The sequence below is a fragment of the Hetaerina americana genome, unplaced genomic scaffold, assembly GCF_022747635.1.
Source record: "Hetaerina americana unplaced genomic scaffold, ioHetAmer1.1.p SCAF_67, whole genome shotgun sequence".
Classification (NCBI taxonomy): domain Eukaryota; kingdom Metazoa; phylum Arthropoda; class Insecta; order Odonata; family Calopterygidae; genus Hetaerina; species Hetaerina americana.
Genome location: NW_027287283.1, coordinates 1,222,501 through 1,241,602, shown reverse-complemented (window position 1 = coordinate 1,241,602; position 19,102 = coordinate 1,222,501). Strand labels below are relative to the sequence as shown.

Sequence of the window (19,102 nt, the reverse complement as noted above, 5' to 3'; positions counted from 1 at the left end):
ATAGTGGGTTGTAATAGAGGCGAGAATGCTGGGAAAGCAAGGGGGAAAAATAATAGCCACTTTGGATTAAATTAGTGGAGGTGGAAAGCATAGCTAAAGAATGATTTATTATAATATGAGTATGCAGTGTTGGGTTTAAGGATAGTTTGTCATGTTAATGATGGCTTATGAGAACAGAAGAAGGTAGAGTCAGAGTCCATTAAATACATATCCTACCACTCCAGTCCTTAATGATTATTTGAAAAATTAATATTGCCAGCAACAGACGGCCAACTTAAGGTCTCTCGTCCCCAACTTGAGCTTCACTGTTGGTTTTTCTTTCCATGTTATTACCTCCATTCTTATTCTACTCCACAATCATGTCCCCAAGTTCTCTAAGTTTTTCCTCTTGCCTCAAAAACCCAGTTTCTGAGCCACACAAAATATACTCCATACGAAAGCTATCTCTAGTCTTTTCTTTACACCTGCACTGGATACTGGGCTGGCCATTCATCACGCACATTTGTGAGGCCATTTTGGAAGCCTCGACACCACTCTGTTTTAACTTTCCTTCAGTCATTCCTGTAGGTCCATAAACTACACACAGCCACCGATTAATTTGGGAAGCTGGTAATCTGTTTGCACACCAAAATCAAATCACAGCATACACTTCGCAACTGTCAGGAACAACAATTTTCGCGGAGATTGTTGCCTGGATGCACTGACAGGCAAACAACCACTAAATCAAAACAACAACTTTGGGGGCTTTGGAAGCAATCAATAGATGGAGATGCATGCACAAACCATTGTTCTGATCCACCAATACAAGTAAATGACTCTTTCTTCTCGAATATGCCTTTCAGTACACAAAAACATCCCGATTATATTTAATTTCCCTTTCTGCTATTGACCTCACTATTGCGATGGCATCAGACATAACATTCCACTTTCTTCTCCAAAACTGATTTTTGCTTATTAACTCTTCTCCTCAAATATATTTTTGATGAAACTTCGTCGAATGTGAAATCAAACTTACAGTACTATATTTGCATATTCTGGTTTTCCAATGTTTGGGATGATAGTTCTATGGTAATATTGATCTAATAAATTTTTCCAGCCCAGTGTCTCCCTTACTAAGGCCACAAATGAGTACAGGTCCAATGAGTCCTTCCTTCCTTACTTTCCTAAATGTTTTAGTAGCTCTGGACATATGCTAACTAAACCTGTAACTTTCCTTGGTTTTATTTCCTTTAATGCTTTTTTATCCCACAGTCAAGTATTCCTAGCCATATCATATCCTAATCGATATTTCCCTTTCTAAATGTTAAATCAACGGCCTGTTACTTTTATCACTTAGTCCCTCTATATATTTTTTCCATTACATTAGAAATTCTTCTTTTTTTATAAATGCTAACCTGCTGAATCTCCGATAATGTGGACCAAATTTCCTATCTTGAAACTTGGCAGTTCCCTCAACTTCCTGTACAGCACACCCACTTCCATCTTCGTAAACCCTCCATATCCTAGCACTGACTGCTCTTCCCACACAAATATCCCCTTTGCCCGATTAATTTCTGACCTCAGTTTTTTGTTTAGCTCTTGGTACTTTCTTCTCTCTAATTCTACATTCACATCCTTCCTTTCTTTCATCCATGCTCCGAATCATTTTTTGCAATCCATGGATTCACTATCCCTTTCCTATGTACGGCTCCTCTTATTTCACATGCCTCTTTCCATATTTGAGATGCAACCATCAAATTATCCAACTCTCGATTCCTGTTCTGACATTACTGTTTATAGCAAGGAATCCTTAACAAACAACACAGCTACCAGAATTTTCATGTCATCACATCATTGTGGTTTATGGGGTACGTAAAGCATGGACAATGCATATGAACGCCTACTGTCACCCATGGAATACAATTCAAATATATACATCACATGCTAATAAGTGAAATAAGACAAATTCTTAAAATATCTCTTCAGTCTATTAAAAAATCTTCAGGTTTAACTTTTGTAGGATATCAAAACTGTACAAAATTATCAAAACTATATTTATGGCAAGCAAATTGGAATAGGACTGTATAAAAATAACATATCGGTCAACACATCATTTGGCAAGGATAATTCACTTTGGCACAGTCTATTGCACATGAAACCTTTGTGTTCACATCCATTTACACACATCCTATCAAGCATTCATCCAATAAACTAGGCAATCAAAACATGTATCACCAAATATTTTACAAAGCAATATCATCCATTAACAATTCCAGTAACAAAATTAAGGAATAACAACCCATGAATTTGTGACTTCCAAAACCAAACTGGTCCCGGCATCGACATAAATAAATCTTTCTTGACCTTGGAATTGAGCAAAATCACTAAATGTGCTCTAGGTACACTCATCAACTTCTATCACCTGATGGAACTATTTGAAACACCATATAAATGCATAATATCAATCTGGAATAGAGAAGCAACCTTAACTCTCAAGGAACCACCCACGCTGTAAGTTATCAATTGCACCCGACAATTGCACAAAAATATAGTTTATTACAGGTGAGTCACTGCTTACGGCCATTGAAGGAACTTGAATCGCTTCCTCTCAGATGAGAAAAGCTGCTGTTTTCTAACTTGAATTGGAGGAAGTTACACTTGAATCAGCATTCTTCCAAGATCATATCTTCCCAGTCGGAACCAAGCCATTTAAACTAAGACTTGAATTCTCATCATGTCCAATCCCCACAGTTCCTTTTTTGGCAGCATCCAGGACTTGGTTGCCATAACGAACTGTTGATGATACCCATGAGGACTCCAGGACTCGATTCACTAATCTTTTATGAAGTCCCTCCCCATTGCTGCATTGTGCCTTCTCTTTCTCTGGTGAACCTTGAACTGACAAATAAAAATGGTACACAGCAATGAGTAACGCCAATGTTTACCTTTAATTTGATTATAACATGACAAAGATGTGCCCACTACTTACTATTGCTCTTCACAAAAAATTAAAAGCATTCATTTAGGGAAACATTTATTAAGGGTTCAACATTTGAATTAGAGTATCGATTTTCCCTATGGTCAACTTTGAGAAAGGGAATTTTTTGTACCAAGGTTGTCAAGGGTGAACTATCAGAATTCAACTTGCCCACAAACTCTTGAACTGTAGGAGCACAACACCACTTGAGGAGAATTACACATTATCTTTGCTTCCTGGAAATTTTTAGCATTGATTTTCATTGAAAAAGGCTGTCGATGACTGGAGACACCTCTTAGAGAAGTAAGGTTTCGGTTCATTTTTATTCCTTACTATTCCATTCGCCCATGAACTTCTGCAGTGGATAAATTTAACACTTTTTAAAAACTAAGATTTCTCCGCAAACATGAATATACTGTGTGTGCAAGAACTTGCACATCTTTTCAAGGATTTTAAGACCATATTTCTTCTCTTTTCCTAATGCTTTAAACACCCTTCCTCTCCCTTATCCCGTACCCTTTCCCCTGGTGCTTGCACCCCCTGCCTCGCATCTTTTTGGTGAATTGTGGGGTATTTGTGTAGATGTAGATCTTGTGTGTGGATGACAAAATGCCTCATCCATTTTGTGAAAAAGCATCTGCGTTCCATGGATAAGAATATCCACTATAATTCTTCCCTCCCTCCTCTCAATAATGCTTAATAGAACATCCCAAAACTCACCGTGAAGAAAATCAAGTAAATAATTATTTACTACATCTGGACACTCTTGATGAGGGAAATGCTTGGCCCCAGCAACCACTCGGACCATTGCACGTGCTTCTGGAGGCAACAGCTCCGTAGAGCGCACTATGCTCTCCAGAGAAGCACGACTATCTTGCCCCCCAGTTATCAACAACACCTGTCCACCTTTCCATGATTCATCATCCCACGAATCTGACATTTTTTCTTGAGATGGGGTTAACCGGACACGTACGTACAGTAGATTTCGATAATAATTTATTGGCCCAGACCAATCCTCTGAAAAAAAAAAGAATGTTGAGAAAAAAATAGTTTCTAAATAACTAATAAAAAATATTCACAATCTTACGATAGGCACATTGAATATTCTAGAAATCAATATTTAAAAACTCTATGCTGCGTGAAAACAATTGTTACATTCATAATTTTCATAATTTATACTTCAATTACTTATGATCAAGCTCCCCTAAAATTGGATTTAAAATACTCACGACCACTGAGTAATACGAACTTCCTTGAGCATTGATCTGACTATGTGAGACTAATTGCATAAAAAAATAATTACAATTATTTCTCTATCTATAAATTTACACTTTAGAATAATTAAGGTAAAATTATAAAAACCCTCAATCTAAAAACTTTCAAATACATAACTATTAAAAGTAGAAAGTGGAGTGTGTGGAGCGGAAAACGAAGATGGCATCATAACTCAAATGGATGTCACCTTCCAACCAGCGGAGCACAGAATTTCAATATACACTGCTCATCATTATGAGTTTTAAATTTTAAAAAGTAATCACACGCATTATGAATTTGACATTATATTTTCAATTGTGTTGCGGAGTTATGAGAGTCAAAATGATGCAGCCTGTCATGAATACATTGGCCATGCCTCTTCAATTACTAATCATCAATCTAGAGGCCCTAATTATTATGAAACTACGTAAAACTGACTGTTTGCATAAACCCAAGAATATTATTTGTATGTGAAGCAACATTGCAAACATTGACAATTGGCAATACTTTCCTGATAACATACGCACTAAGGAACATTTAAGAGGACAATAATGCATGCACACAAACAAGAACAAAAAATAAATTATACATTCACTCCAATAGCACTGACCACTCCTGAGACTTAAATACTTCCAATTTTCTCACTCCAACACAATATTTCATGCCTTTCAATAAAACTGTTGACTAGTTCAAACCTGACTTTTAGATTCTATAGTCATTTGAGTGACTACAATCCACAGGATATTAACTTATAGGCACACCTATCTAGTTATACTTAAATTTCATAATGACTATAGACTGACTATATCACTGAACTCTAGCAAAATTAAATTATCCAAATGTTTCTGCTTCATTTCCACTGCATTCAAGAGTGGAGTTAATACGCAGGACAAACTACTTGAACCATTTTCAATCATAATATCGCATGAAAACACATGTTGAGCCCATGCTGATCTTCCCTTCATATTTAATCTGGTCACATATGACTGCCTTCCCATTTCTACTAGAAAATATTGACTTCATCCTCCTATCAGACAAACTCAAACCCTACAACCTTTCTTGATTTTATTCACAACACAAACTATGGTAAAAATAACCAAATGGTAGAACCATCAGACCTCTTAATTTATGACCTTCATTAGAGTCTTCAACTGTTCAAGAGTAGCATTTAGACTCAAAAATTAGTCAAGTCTTCCGATGTTTTCATTGTGCATAATCATGTGCATTTTTCCCAATAACTTGCAATTTTCTTATTCAGTACTCCTGTTATCCCAGTTATCTAAAACTTTTTTAACTAACATCCACAAAACAACAACTGCATTTCCCAGCCCATAAGATGCCCTTTTCTTTACTTCAAAATGTGTTCTAAAATGGGGGGCTGGAGATACACAGGTATATCACCGACCTATAAGCACAAGCTGATTTGCTGAAAAAATACTTACTATTAAGTATTTACAAGTATACAGTAAATATTCAGTATTGTAGTCTGGGGGTGTAATCACCCCCTGCCACACACCCTAGCAGTGGCTGGCAGGGTTCTATGTTATGTAATTTTTTCCTGCATTAGGCAGAGAAAATGTCATTTTTAACAACTTTCAATAATTGCAATGTTTAGAAACAGTAATAAGGAAAAGAACTTTAATATTTCATTGGAAGTACTTCGTAAATTAATTCTTGAATAAATCTGAAATGTAGTGCATATAGTTACATCTCATAATTGGTGCCGAAGCAAAACTTGATATGTGTTGGACTAACGGGGACATCGCCCCTTGGCTAATATTACACCCAAACTATTAACTCTGAGTCTGCAGGCATTCAACTTTAAGGAGTACGAGAGTGTCATAAAGGCATAAAAAATGGTTACTTTCATACACATTTCAATAATATTACAATAAAAACATATCTTAAGCATAGCACAAAAAGTTTAAATGATGATAACCTCCAAACATGAATTAGTAATTTACAATTCAGAACACTGAAACAAGGGAGCTGAAAGGTCGTATTTTCGTCTAGTGATGATGGATTGCTGGGATTCTACAATGAAAAAACATTGCTATAAGTGTGGCCACTAATTTTTTTAATTTGAAAATTCAAATTTATTCATATTGCGTGTTAAGATAAAAGTAATTTGATCTTTTCTCCCTGATCCAAGCAGTTTCCATTAATTCTAACCTGAAAAATCAGTGTCTTATGGATTGGAAATACAGAATGTTATTCTAATAATTTTTATGCAATTCAGTTTTAAACATTATGTAATTTATGATATCACATGTTAGTAGCACAACTATTATAAATTTTGTATCAGTCTTTATAATTACTCTGAGCACATCCATCGATTATAACCCAATGAAAAGGGAAATAAAACAACTTTGAGATCATTTGATATATTACGTGAAATGCATATACTATGTTGGATTATATTTATTCGCTTACACTTGACAATGACAGTCAAATGTTGGAATGCATTTCATGTTAAAAAATAAATGATGAATATTTACGATAGTATCATTTCTTCCTACACTACACTGGACGGAATTTTGTCAAGTTAAACTCTCCATGCTCATCTTCACTCAATATTGATAAGACTACTCTGTAGGAATCCAATCCAATAAAATGTAAACATATAATCAGGGTTATTATACACATCATATTCTCTTCAAAGGAGAGAAACTTAGGTTTACTCTTACAATTGTAAAAATATTCCAGGAAATGAAAAATAGCAACAAAGAAGACAAAATGGCAGCATATTAATGTAGATGGCACAACATTGCCAATATATACAACATAAATTTCAATTATTTTATTTATCTACGACTATTGTTTATGTACAGAATTGATTTTGTGATAAAAAATTCACACAGGTTAACCATTTGAAACTATGGCCAAGCAAGCATAAAAAATTACCAGCATTTCTGGTGTAAAGTAAAGAAAGACTTCACTCCTGGCAAAAAACCTAAAAGCCACAATATGCCTCTCCGAAACAACAAACTTAGAAAATCTAAGCACCAATAAACCATTGTGAAGGTTTAAAATAAACATTTTATTAATAAGCAACATAGAATAATATGGTGACTTACCATATCTAGAAAATGAATATTTATACGCTTCCAAAGCATTCATTTTTGCATCACTGTTTGATTTCTCATGAGCAAAGCATTGAGCGATTTCTGAAAGATCTTCTCTCAGAGCATCCATTTCAGGTAAGCTAGGTAACTGGCTAAAATAAACCCACCTGAAAGAAAAATTGCAATATATCCCAACTATAAGTATATACCATAGAAAATGGAATGGGAATAAATAGATAGCTATCATGTACATTCATATTTATAACCATCAATTTGTACCAATACCTGTATTTACAAATGAAATCAGAATTTGCTTCATCTTTTTTTTACATATGAATGCCCATTACTTTTAATAACACGCAATCACAGCAAATATTGATTTTTCTTTACTTTAATATGTCAGTTCCAAGGCTAGATTTGATATCCCACATCATTTATGCAATGCAGCCACATAAAAAGTAAACCTATCCAACAATGAACCCTCACAAATTCCTCACGCTACGCATAATAAAGTGCTATCATAATTAATGTTCCTCATCACCTTTCGCAACTATGGCAGAAAGACACTTGGTGAGGATGCGCACGGACATCGGCAGGCATGAATAATTTATGTAAAACTAAGAAGAGGTTGCACCCTAATCAGAAGTTACTATGTTTTTTGATAAGAATATTACTAATTGTACCGAGCAGTGTAGGTACATAACATTGAATTATAATTACATTGTGTGATTTTAAAAAGTTACAGCGTAATCTGAGCTATATGTAACCTTGACATGCTATTTAAGTCTTGGCTTTACAGTAAACTTTTGGTACCAGATGAAGGAAATTTGTTAGCAATGACTGAGGACAGCCATTTTTACATTTCCAATAATTTTCAATAAACTTAGCAAATAGTGGAGAATTCCTATGACTCATGGGCATAAAATAATTAAAGGAAACTGAGTTGCCATAATTTTTTAAGAATACAGCACACATTTCCATGAAAACTTGGTAAATAAAAACAATATCCCTAACTATGAGGGCAGTTTGAAAAGTCATTGAAAAACCAGAGAGACGACACCACTGGTTTACGTTGAAGCTATTTTCAGTAGGTAGCATCTCTTGAAGGAACACACGCCAAGTTTCAGCCAGATCATTCTAGATCTATACAGATCAATATATATCTTGAAATGCATTGTACATCATTCATTTGTAACAAACAAGTAGAACGATTAACAAAAAAATATTGACTGAGAATTTAGTGTTATTGAATAACAAAGCCATTACCAACAAATGAAACAAATTGATTAACAAACCAAAACCAAAGAGATTCAACAAATTGGAAAAAGTGCATAAGCGTGAATGAAGATTATGATGAATAATATGAATATTTTATCTTAAAAAATTACGTAGTTTTAGTGTAAGATGATGTAGTATAACATGATGTCCAGGTAGCTCAATAAACTCAAGTATTTGACTAGAAATTGAAGCATCTTGAGTTTGAATCATGGTCAAAGCATATGATTTTTACACAGAAATTTCGGTATATTATTGCATATCAGCAAATGGCTCCATTACAGTAACTACAGTCGCTCTGCAGTTCCTTTAAGAAGTAGTTTTCATTGTTACACAGACTTTTCAAACTGCCCTCACTCAAATTCAATATTTTCACTGGAAGGCAAGGTAAACAAAATCCATTGCTCCCCATACAGCCCACATGTTGATTCTGATACACGAGAGAAGAGCTCACTCCAGATTAAGAGTATGAAATGTACGTATTTTGTACACAGAGGCCAAAGGCTACTGAACTACCTTATGGTTTCCAGCTAAGTTCTAGGAATTAAAAATTCCCACCATGTCGATGGGTTATGGAATTTCACAGTGGTCCAGTGGGCTTGACCAGCGGGCTAGGTCCGGTTCCAGGTGACATCTCTTGGCACCCTCACAGTGGCATCTCTGCCCAGAGTTATCACTGTGTGATATTTCAGGTACAAGATCTTCCTGGGAAACTACCCTGACTTAAATGAGTGAATTTCATGTGCCACTGAACTTAATAGTAGGTGAGCTCTACCCTCACCCATCAAAAAAACCTTTTGTTTGATTATTATGGTTGGTTAATTCCAAGGGCATCATAATAGGATTCAGGACCCTCCCATAACTAGCCGAATTCACCACCACTAGGCTACCACACCTCTCATGAATAGAGCATTCCTTCTTAAGGTAGAGTTATGGCATTTCCCACAGTTCCTTTGAATAATTCTTTCAGTTATAACTTCACAAATCAAAAGTTAAGGCAACAAAAATTTCATAACAAAAAATTTATAGTAAGAGTATTTCATACAATCATCATGCCTAACTATCATATTTTCCTAATTGCAAAGGTGGTTTCATTTGAAGCAAGAAACAATTTAGGTTTCCCGTCATCAATTATGGTTTGAATTGCCTCCACCACTTTCAACCCATACTTTTACTTATCTACTTAAAACAACTTTGTATTTTTCCTTGCTTAAATCGATTTATGTTAAACATAACACAAACTTGATAGTAAACTAAAAATATCGGTGAACTGCTGAAGAAAGCAATAAATACAAAGTGTGAAAACTTTTGAACTTTGAAATAAGTCTATCATTTTAACTACACTTTCACCTTAAATTTAAGACACATTTAAGAGAGCTTTATCCTCTGTGAGTGAAATATACAAAAGCAATGATAAAAATAATATTTCTGTGCTAACAAGACAGGAACAATACCTTTTACCGAACTGCCCACTGTGAGGTAGAACATCCCAGAATATATTTGGGTGAGGGCAGGAAATGGCAACAAACTTCTTGACTAGACCTGGGTAGTTGTAAGCAAGAAACCAGCCTAGAAGTGCACCCATATCGTGACCAATGACCACACAACTGGAAGCACCTGTAATGGCAGACTTAATAATTATTTGCAATCAATATAAGCTTCTGCATTAACTGATTTCAATACCAATAGACCTCACACTTCATACAAACATTTAAAGGAAACGTTCAAACAGACACTCACACATGGCCAAATCTCAATCTAACAACGCATATATGAAAAATCCTAAATGACACTACTGAAGAATTAGAATGAAAGAGGATCTTGATTAGATCTTTCGTATTGCCACAGACAATAACTGGGCCCATACATTTGTAATTCAGTCTATTTTATAATTAAAACCAATAGTGTATATATTTACAAAAAAGTGCATTGTTAGTTTAGGTATCCAGGAAGAATGCAAACATGACACCACTTAGCCCCCAATCAAAGGTTAGCTTGGGTTGGCAAGAGTTTAAAGTACTCTTCATAATAAATCATGCACATATTATGAGAAAACACAATAGGAGATCTTTATCTCCACTACCCAAAGTTTCTTAAATGAAATGGAAATCATATCTTTGTTTTGGTCATGATATATTGAGCCAGCAATAGATCACCAATTAAAATTCCATTTCCTAATACTACTGGAACACTTGGCACCGAAACCAAACCAAACGCTATAAACAAAATAAAACGTCAATGTTTCTCGACAAATGCATGAGAAAATTTCGGCACAAATGAAATTTTAATTTGAGAAAATATATAATACATGGACCATTTGGCTCAATAACGAGCTAAAATCTACTTGAGCTGACTATCATACAGCAAGTGCAGCACATATTTCTGCAATGGGCCTCCATCTCTAAAACCATTGCACAATTATATCACACTTTCACCCAAATACATTGATGAATTACATTTTGAACTAACATTCAAATCAAAATTTCATTCAAATTTTGTAGACAAGCGCCAAATGAGGTAAAAGTATGATTTTTCAGACAAAATATGACTATCGTCAATATTTCAATATATATAAGCATTGACTTCTTAATATGAACGCCATGAAAACAAAAAAGCTAGTTTCAGACCACTTTCATTTTGATTTGTGAGTTTTACTTGGTAATTCTTGAGCAAGAAACCCAGGCGCACAACCGTTAAGGTAGATTGTTAATCTCATCAGCACAAGAATAATATGACCTACCCAATGACATACTGCCTCTAGTACTATTAGTTTTGTTTTTGTTCATTAAGCTTAATATAATTAACAAATTTAGATGTAAAGAATGTCAAGGTCAAGTAATGGAATGACATAGGTCTGTCCATTCAAAATACTATTACTTATACATTATTAGAAGGACAATTTTTTCCATGCCATGAAATAGAACACATTGACCCAACAACAGAGGCAGACACCACTCACCCAGTGTGTAGATTAGGTCACTCAGTTCCTTTAGTAAAACCTGCACCCGATATCGTCTACAAAGCAATGGCTTATCAGAATCACCATATCCTTTCAAATCTAAAGCGACAACCCTGTAATATAACCGAGTATAAAAATATTATATGAAGCAACCAGGATGGAAAAAACATCATGAACAACTAATAGTCATTTTTGGAAAAAATACCCTGTTGCTATAAAAATCAATCCAAATAATATGAATGAACACAACAATTTCGTAAAGTACCACCCTGGAGAAAGACTCACATTTTCCTTATAATTTTCATCAATTGGCTTAATTCCTTAAGAAGTGAAAAATTTATTAACGCCTTTTATTAATTGGCAACCACGTTTAAGGCATAGCTATTTTCTAATCAAAAGGACAAATATGACAATCACTTCGATGTAATATCTTTTGGTAAAGATTAAAATTTTCCATAGCAGGGGAATCAAAAATTTCAAATGAATCAATATTAAACACAACTGATGCTTAATATATGCCTCCTGTCGTAGGTTCTCATCTATAATAACTTACATTTAAACACATATGTCTAGAAATTAATCCCGAGTTTTCTTCCACCCATTATCTACTCGAGTCTGGCACAGTTTGATATTGGCTCTGTTGGGAACCTTGCCAACTGTAACCTAGAGTATATTAAATGTTCCCTTTAACAAGTAATATAATAATGCCCATAGTAGCACCATATTATCGTAATATTCAGGTTTATCGGATGTTTAACATATTTCCTAACATCCTAAACATGGGTCACTAGGCACTCTCCCACTCTTAGGGCCCTGTCGGGGTAAATCAACGTCAAATTTGAATGGCCAGAGGAAGCAAAAGAATTTCCTTCTTCGTGAAACCCCAATTTATAGTGTGCAATCTTCAGCGACTTGGAAAAACATTTTTATTCTCTCTCATCGCAGAAATGTACAGTATATAGACTCTGAAAACGACATTCATGATTTTTTTTAATTAATACCACCACAAATTCACACCTCGGTAAAAGGCGCGTGTGACGACTCGGAGTAATTTTAAGAAATAGTACACGTGAAACACGTTATCATTGAGGTCACGACTCTGAGAGACAACCGACTTAAAAATTTGGTTTATATGAAAGCTTTCGATGATCGCGCAAAACCATCTTGCCTAGGGTCCAATTTAATGACAATAAGCTATGCATTACTAAGCGAATGAGGACATACACTATTGTATACAAATTATCTAATAAAAATATGAAATTACTTCAGTGTCTCGTGACAACTGACATTCACATAAAAACAAGAATTCAAATTCTTCCAGAATTGAAATGCTCAAATGTAACCTTGCACAAAAACGATGAAATCACCAATAAGAAAATTCCTGCGCACGTACCACCTATATACGCTCCTATGGCGAATTCTAACATCAGCGGGACAATGGGCCCCGGGGCTTGAGCTCCAAAGTTAAAGTTTAAAGCATGCAATAACTTGATTACGAGCCGTTACATATTTTCAATCAAGAGTAATAACCTGAAATGATGAGACAACGGTGTCATTTGATGGCGCCAGCTGATCCAGCAATCGGGAAAACCGTGAAGCATGAGAATAAGTGGTTTGTTCTTGGGTCCACTTTCCACATAATGTAATTTCACACCCTGTACATAACAGACAAGCGTCATAATTGGTTACAAAAATTGACTAGCATGTCTCAAATCATGTGCAATTTAAGAAAACCATAAGACATTACGGGAAATACCAACTATTAAGAGTTACCAATAATAATACAGCGCGAAATTACACGAAACGAATCTCAATTATACTTAATCATCAATCTCAATATTATACTTACGTTTAATTTAACGTACGAATGCTGTCCGAGAGAATTGTCGACCAAAAAATGTGGCGGTTTATCCCTTCTTTGCAATGAGAAAAATGACTTCGGCTTCAAAGCCCACCGGGATAATCTGTCACAAATGACTAATATACCAAATAAAATAGAAAGTGAATATATCTTGATGTAATTCCACACGGAGACGAATTCAATGCATTTCTCAGGTCTTCTCATTTGAATGCCCATTTCACGCAAGGACAAAAAAGCGGCAAGAATTTCGCTTAACGTCCTTCACATTGGCTGATTCAGCAACCTGTTCACAAAGGACGACAATTTTCACTTGCGGCGAATAAAAGATTCTAAACATTCCACCTCCATGTCTTATTTTAGACTTACAACGTGATTCGATATTTCTAATTCTCAAATCATTTTTTGGTACGTGCAGATAAGCAGATAAGTGGAGTTGTTGGTCTGTGGCCAGATGGCTCTACTGGAGGTGTAAAGTGCAAACCCCGCCCCCTTCTCCTCGTCAAAGTCTCCTTCTCGTCTGCTTGCCCCCCGCTTCGCCTATGTTCCTTTGCGCTCCAGCCAATAAGGGCAAGGGGAATTCTTTTCTGGAAACAGTTATGAATGGACATTGTCCACGTGTACAAAAAATATACTATTCCCTTGCGGGGGAACAAGTGTTCTTCAAAATCTATTTATCGCGGTGATGCTGGAAAAATTAGTTTATGATAAGGATCATAGTTATCAAATATTATGTAACTGCATTTCACCATTCCCATGCCTTAAGTGTGAAATGCTAAATTTTGTGTGCCGAGTGATCTAGTTAAAACTATGTCATAGTGTTTTAGTATACCGATAAAATAGGCATGTTTTAAAATATATAGAAATGCATCCTGCTCGACGAATCTTGAAGATAGCCTTCATAGGTGGCACATCAATTGGCGGTTTAACTTTTGCTATTAATCGGTTTGGAGATGCCGATTCTATTGGCCTTATCCGTTTTGGCCGTGCAGCTACTACGGTAACTAGATTTTTATTGTTTTACATGCTCGTTAAATGTATTATTGGAGTTTTATACGAACTATTTAATCGTATGAATGCACATCATATCCGATTCGTGCTTTTTAATACCAGTGCCATACTTTGACGTCTTCTTATTGTTGATATGCTAGTAATACGTTTTAGACCCTCCAGTTTACTTTCAATTATATTTTGACTCTTTACGGAGCTGGTAGACAAAACAAACTTGCTCAAGACTGGCTTGGGGATCTCTCTTTTCGTAAATATATGATGGTCCTAGGTCTTGAATTATTGTAGTACTTAAATTGGCCTAATTTAGTTTTATTAGTTACTGGTATTTACATATCATACATGTTTCTTAAACTTTCGTAGGTTTTCGACATTGCTCGTTTGTACAGGAGAACCATATATGCGAAGGATTATGACGTTCAATCAATTGAATATAAGGAGCTCCGATCTCAGGTGAGATTCTCAGCAATATTCACTGCAGTGTTAACAGTTGAATTTCTGCCCTAAAAAGTTCTCTTGGACTGGCAATATCATATACCATTAATAGTAAAGGATAATGATGTTGGATTAAATTGACTGAATATGTAGTATTTGAAATATTGTAAATGCTTTAAAGCCCCCTTTTAGTGACATTACGTTTACATATGACCTTATTTCGCCCATTGCAGTTAGTTATAAGTTCTCTGTTGACGCTATCCTTACCAATGGAGTGTAGTCTACTTCTCATCTATTCATGTGCAGAGTTGAAGATATCACACTTGGTGAAAAAATTCTTTCGAGGTCATAGTCCATGAAGATATTTTTTGTCATAAATAAACTAATATATGCTCTACTTTGCCTCAGACTCAGTTTTTTGTTTTTGATAATGCAATTTCATCATCCAAGTCAAATTGAGCAACGAGCTAAACAACTTGCGGGCCTAATGCTGACTGATGTCACTACATTTTCAATTTATGGTTAATTTTATGTATTATTATGTATGTGACATTTTGTGTTATGACCAGCATATGCTAGTTAAATTGATGTCCAATTATGAACGCCCTGCAATAATTTCAAAAATATATGTTCTATGGCTTTATTTTTTTCATTTAAATTGATTGCATGCTAAAAGTAATTGTTGCTTTTGGTTATCACAATTTATCTTAAGAATTTTTCTGATCATTCATATACTTCGTATTCAGGTGCACTATGAAGCAGCTGGGAAGTTGTTGGATCTTTGTAGGAAAAACAAAGGGATGTTTGTTAAAGTTGGACAGCACATAGGCGCACTCGACTACCTCTTACCTGCTGAATATGTTCAAACGATGAAAGTTCTGCATAGTAAAGCTCCTGAATCCAGCCTGAAGGATATTCTCAAAGTAGTCAAGCAGGAGTTTGGAAAAGATGTAAGATAGTCTTTAAGTAGCCAGGCATGGATCAAATGTGAATTTTAAGTGTATCATAATTTCAGAAAGAGTTTATAAAATGGATGCACATAATCTTCTTGTTAAAAGCCAGTGCTCTTTTTGTTAAAAGAAAGACTTGCAATGCCACTTCAGATTTTGAGTTGATCATGAGGTTGTTTCAGAGAGGGAAATTTCAGTTCAAATAAATTGTGAATCATTGACTCATGTTGTGGCCTGTAGAATAAGGCCATACAACAAATTTACCACCTGTGGACATCATCTTGTTTATATTAATATGCTCAGTTGGCCCAGGGTGAAATATTTTTATTAATGGGTACTGGATTCAAATAACTTGCATGAAGTGCTATTATAGTAATGTGTCACCTAGTCATATGTATGTTAATTTGAGAAATTTCACTGGAAAACCATATCCCTTAATGAGTGTTTAAACCCTGATCCCTCAACTTATTAGAGTTGTCATCTTGGAAGTTTGCAGCGTTAGAGACAACTCGATAGTTAACCTGGCTAAAGCACTCTCCTGCCTATTAAGGGATCTGAGTTGTGCCATTCAAATCTAGTCGAGGTGAACGGTAAATGATTTTTCATATTACATTTCTCAAATTCATGGGTAATAAGTCTAATTGGTCAGAAAATTGTTTAAAAAGCAAATTGAAATATTTGAAGGATGATAATAATAATTTTATTTCCCCAATTGACATAGTATGGTACTGAATATCATACAATTATGTAATCGTATAGGGTACGTCATGAGGTACAGTAACTGGATTACTAGCCAGAGAAAAGAAAAATAAAATAAAATTACACCTACATACATAATTAAGAATTTACACAATATAAAATTCAAGATTACCCAGAACTGAAGCAGTCGTTCACTCTGTAAAAACATTTTTCATTTAAGTACATAAATAACTTATTTTTAAAAATAGAGAGTGATTTCTCATTTTTTAAACTAATGGAAAGCCTGTTGAATATTTTGATGCACAGAGAAAGAAGTCCCTTGGACATCATTGTCATGCTAGCAGTCACTACACACAGGTGATTTCTTGTCCTAGTCCCATAGGCGTGTGTGCCATTATTTGATGGGAATAGAGGCATGTTCTTTTTTACAAAAATTATCGAATTATAAATAAAAACACTAGGGACTGTTAAGATGCCTGAGGTCTGTAGTGGGCTCGGTAGGGTTTATTGTGCATGGACCTAAGCAATTTCTTTTGAATAATAAATATTTTATTTAACTTAGTTGATGACCCACTCTCCCAGATTATGATACCGTATGATACAAGAGAATAAAATAGACCATAGTAAGAGTGTTTTTAAAACATCCATACTAACAGTATGTTTCAGAATTGAAAGAATATAGTCCACAGAATTTAATTTTTTTACTTAGATTTGTGATGTGCAGGTCCCATTTCAGGTATTTATCAAAATATATTCCCAAAAATTTATACTCGTTAATAATTTTACAGTTATTTGACATAGGCTGAAAAGTACTTTTATCAGAATGGCAGGTTTTTGCTGAGAAAATCATGACCTGAGTTTTTGTTTCATTGAGAATAAGCTTATTCCCATAGCACCACATGCCCTTGTCTTGAATAATGGTTTTACCTTGAGTCATCAAATATTCAAAGGATTTCTGATACAGCACAATGCTCACATCATCTGCAAATTAGACACAGTTACCGAGAGGATTTACACGTAATTTTTTGGGTGGGTCATTAATATAAATGAGAAATAAAGTTGGACCGAACACTGACCCTTGAGGAACACCTTTTTCAACACCTAATGGTGAAGAGAGGAAGGTATTCCCATTCTTCTGGACAGCTACCCTTTGTTGCCGATTTTTGAGGTATGTTCCCAACCACTGCTGTGCTTTGCCTCTAATACCCATTTGGTCACATTTGAACAGGAGTTTATCATGCTCAACCATATCAAATGCTCTTGACAAGTCAAAGAATACACCCATTACTCTCTGCTTGGAGTTAATTTGTTGTATGATGGTTTCAACTGCATTGAAAATTGCCTGCTCTGTTGACTTCCCTTTTCTGAATCCAAATTGTTTTGGGGATAGCAGGTTATTACCTTCGAGGAATTCTATTAGCCTTTTATTAAACACAAACTCAAATATTTTTCCTAGCTGGGGGATTATAGAAATGGGCCGATAATTTCCCTCATCATTTTTTCCCCTTTGTTTTTATAAATTGGTATTATCTTGGATACTTTGAGTCCGTCAGGATATATGCCTTCTCTCAGACTCTGATTTACAAGTTCGAGTAAGGGACTTAAAATTTCATCTATACAGTTATGAATTATTTTTCCTGATGTACCATTTATATCAGTTGAGGCTTTCTTTCCTACCTTGGCAATGTGTGAGCAAAGCTCTGAAATGCTGCGTGGTTTAAGAAAAACAGACTTGTAAGATTTAGCAAAGGAGATATTGAAATCATGAGGAGGATCTTGTACATTAACCATCGGTAGCTTTAAGAAGGAACTATTGAATTCGTTTGCCAGTTTTATTGGATCCGCTGGCTTATTTTTATCATTCCTAAATTGGTCTGGTAACTCCACTACATTAGATCTAGAATTTTGTTTAATAATATGCCAAGCCATTTTTGTGTTATTGGTTGCATTTAAGATTAGTTTATCATTATATTCTTTCTTTGATTTCTTTATCATAATACGGTACAACTTTTTTAAGTTAGAATATTCATGGTGCAGTGTGTTAACTGCAGAGGATATATTATATTGTGATTTTATCCTTAATACCCTGGAGAAATGCCTAATTTCTGGTGTGATCCAGTGTTTTTGAATGGATTTAGGGTGCTCAAATGGTACAAGGGGAAAGGCTGATGCAAAGTGACACAAAAACATTCTGTAGAACAGGTCAAATTTACTGTTCAGGGAGTTATTCTTGTCCAACAACTTCCAATTCTCTTGACTCTAGAGAAGTTGAAAGTGGCTGACATTAGTCACTATAGACCCTCTTTAATATGGTAGGGGCAACAGCAGATTTGCTAATTTCAGACACATTGAAAACTGACATAATTGCCCTGTGATCAGACAGAGCTGGGTTAAAAACAACAGTTTTAACTTGGGATTCTGGATAATCTCTGAAGATGTTATCCAACAGGGTATTAGAACTAGCTGTAACTCTTGTAGGATTATTCACCAAGGGTTTTAAGTTATAGGAGGCTAGTCGAGACAGCAGTTCTCTTTAATTATTTCCATCAGTTAGGAGGTTACAATTGAAGTTTCCTGTGAGTATTATTGTAGGCCTCTTAGAATAAATTGTCATATTATAGAGCAAATTGTCCAATTTATCAA

General features: G+C 35.1%; 2 protein-coding genes across 3 annotated transcripts in view; one reads left to right on the top strand and one right to left on the bottom strand.

Annotated features, from left to right (window-relative positions):
* Positions 1–1,963: 1,963 nt before the first annotated feature.
* On the bottom strand, positions 1,964–13,798 carry LOC139696067 (epoxide hydrolase 4-like). Of its 2 annotated transcripts, XM_071594684.1 has the most exons (8): positions 13,737–13,798; positions 13,359–13,653; positions 13,040–13,164; positions 11,510–11,622; positions 10,005–10,167; positions 7,288–7,442; positions 3,677–3,973; positions 1,964–2,877 (listed from the first exon to the last, which is right to left on the bottom strand). In XM_071594684.1, exons 2-8 carry the CDS (start codon positions 13,584–13,586, stop codon positions 2,660–2,662), a joined length of 1,299 nt encoding a protein of 432 aa, XP_071450785.1. In that variant the 5' UTR covers positions 13,587–13,653; positions 13,737–13,798; the 3' UTR covers positions 1,964–2,659. The 2 variants fall into 2 exon arrangements, with proteins under 2 accessions (XP_071450785.1, XP_071450784.1); XM_071594683.1 differs by having other exon boundaries at positions 13,359–13,794.
* A 110-nt stretch (positions 13,799–13,908) lies between these two features.
* The window catches only part of Adck1 (aarF domain containing kinase 1), a 34,501-nt gene continuing 29,307 nt past the window's right edge, over positions 13,909–19,102 (top strand). Inside the window, exons 1-3 of the mRNA XM_071594682.1 lie at positions 13,909–14,367; positions 14,739–14,828; positions 15,557–15,760. Of these exons, the coding sequence (XP_071450783.1) occupies positions 14,233–14,367; positions 14,739–14,828; positions 15,557–15,760 (429 nt within the window). The 5' untranslated portion in view covers positions 13,909–14,232. The remainder of the gene's footprint in view (positions 14,368–14,738; positions 14,829–15,556; positions 15,761–19,102) is intronic.

Bases quoted from the DNA above. Each gene is read 5' to 3' on its own strand.
- LOC139696067 (XM_071594684.1), bottom strand. From the start codon at position 13,586: ATGGGCATTCAAATGAGAAGACCTGAGAAATGCATTGAATTCGTCTCC. The intron at 11,623-13,039 runs GTTATTACTCTT...GTTATATTACAG, and splicing joins CCGTTGTCTCATCATTTCAG to GGTTGTCGCTTTAGATTTGA. The intron at 10,168-11,509 runs GTGAGTGGTGTC...CTGCCATTACAG, and splicing joins TGACCTAATCTACACACTGG to GTGCTTCCAGTTGTGTGGTC.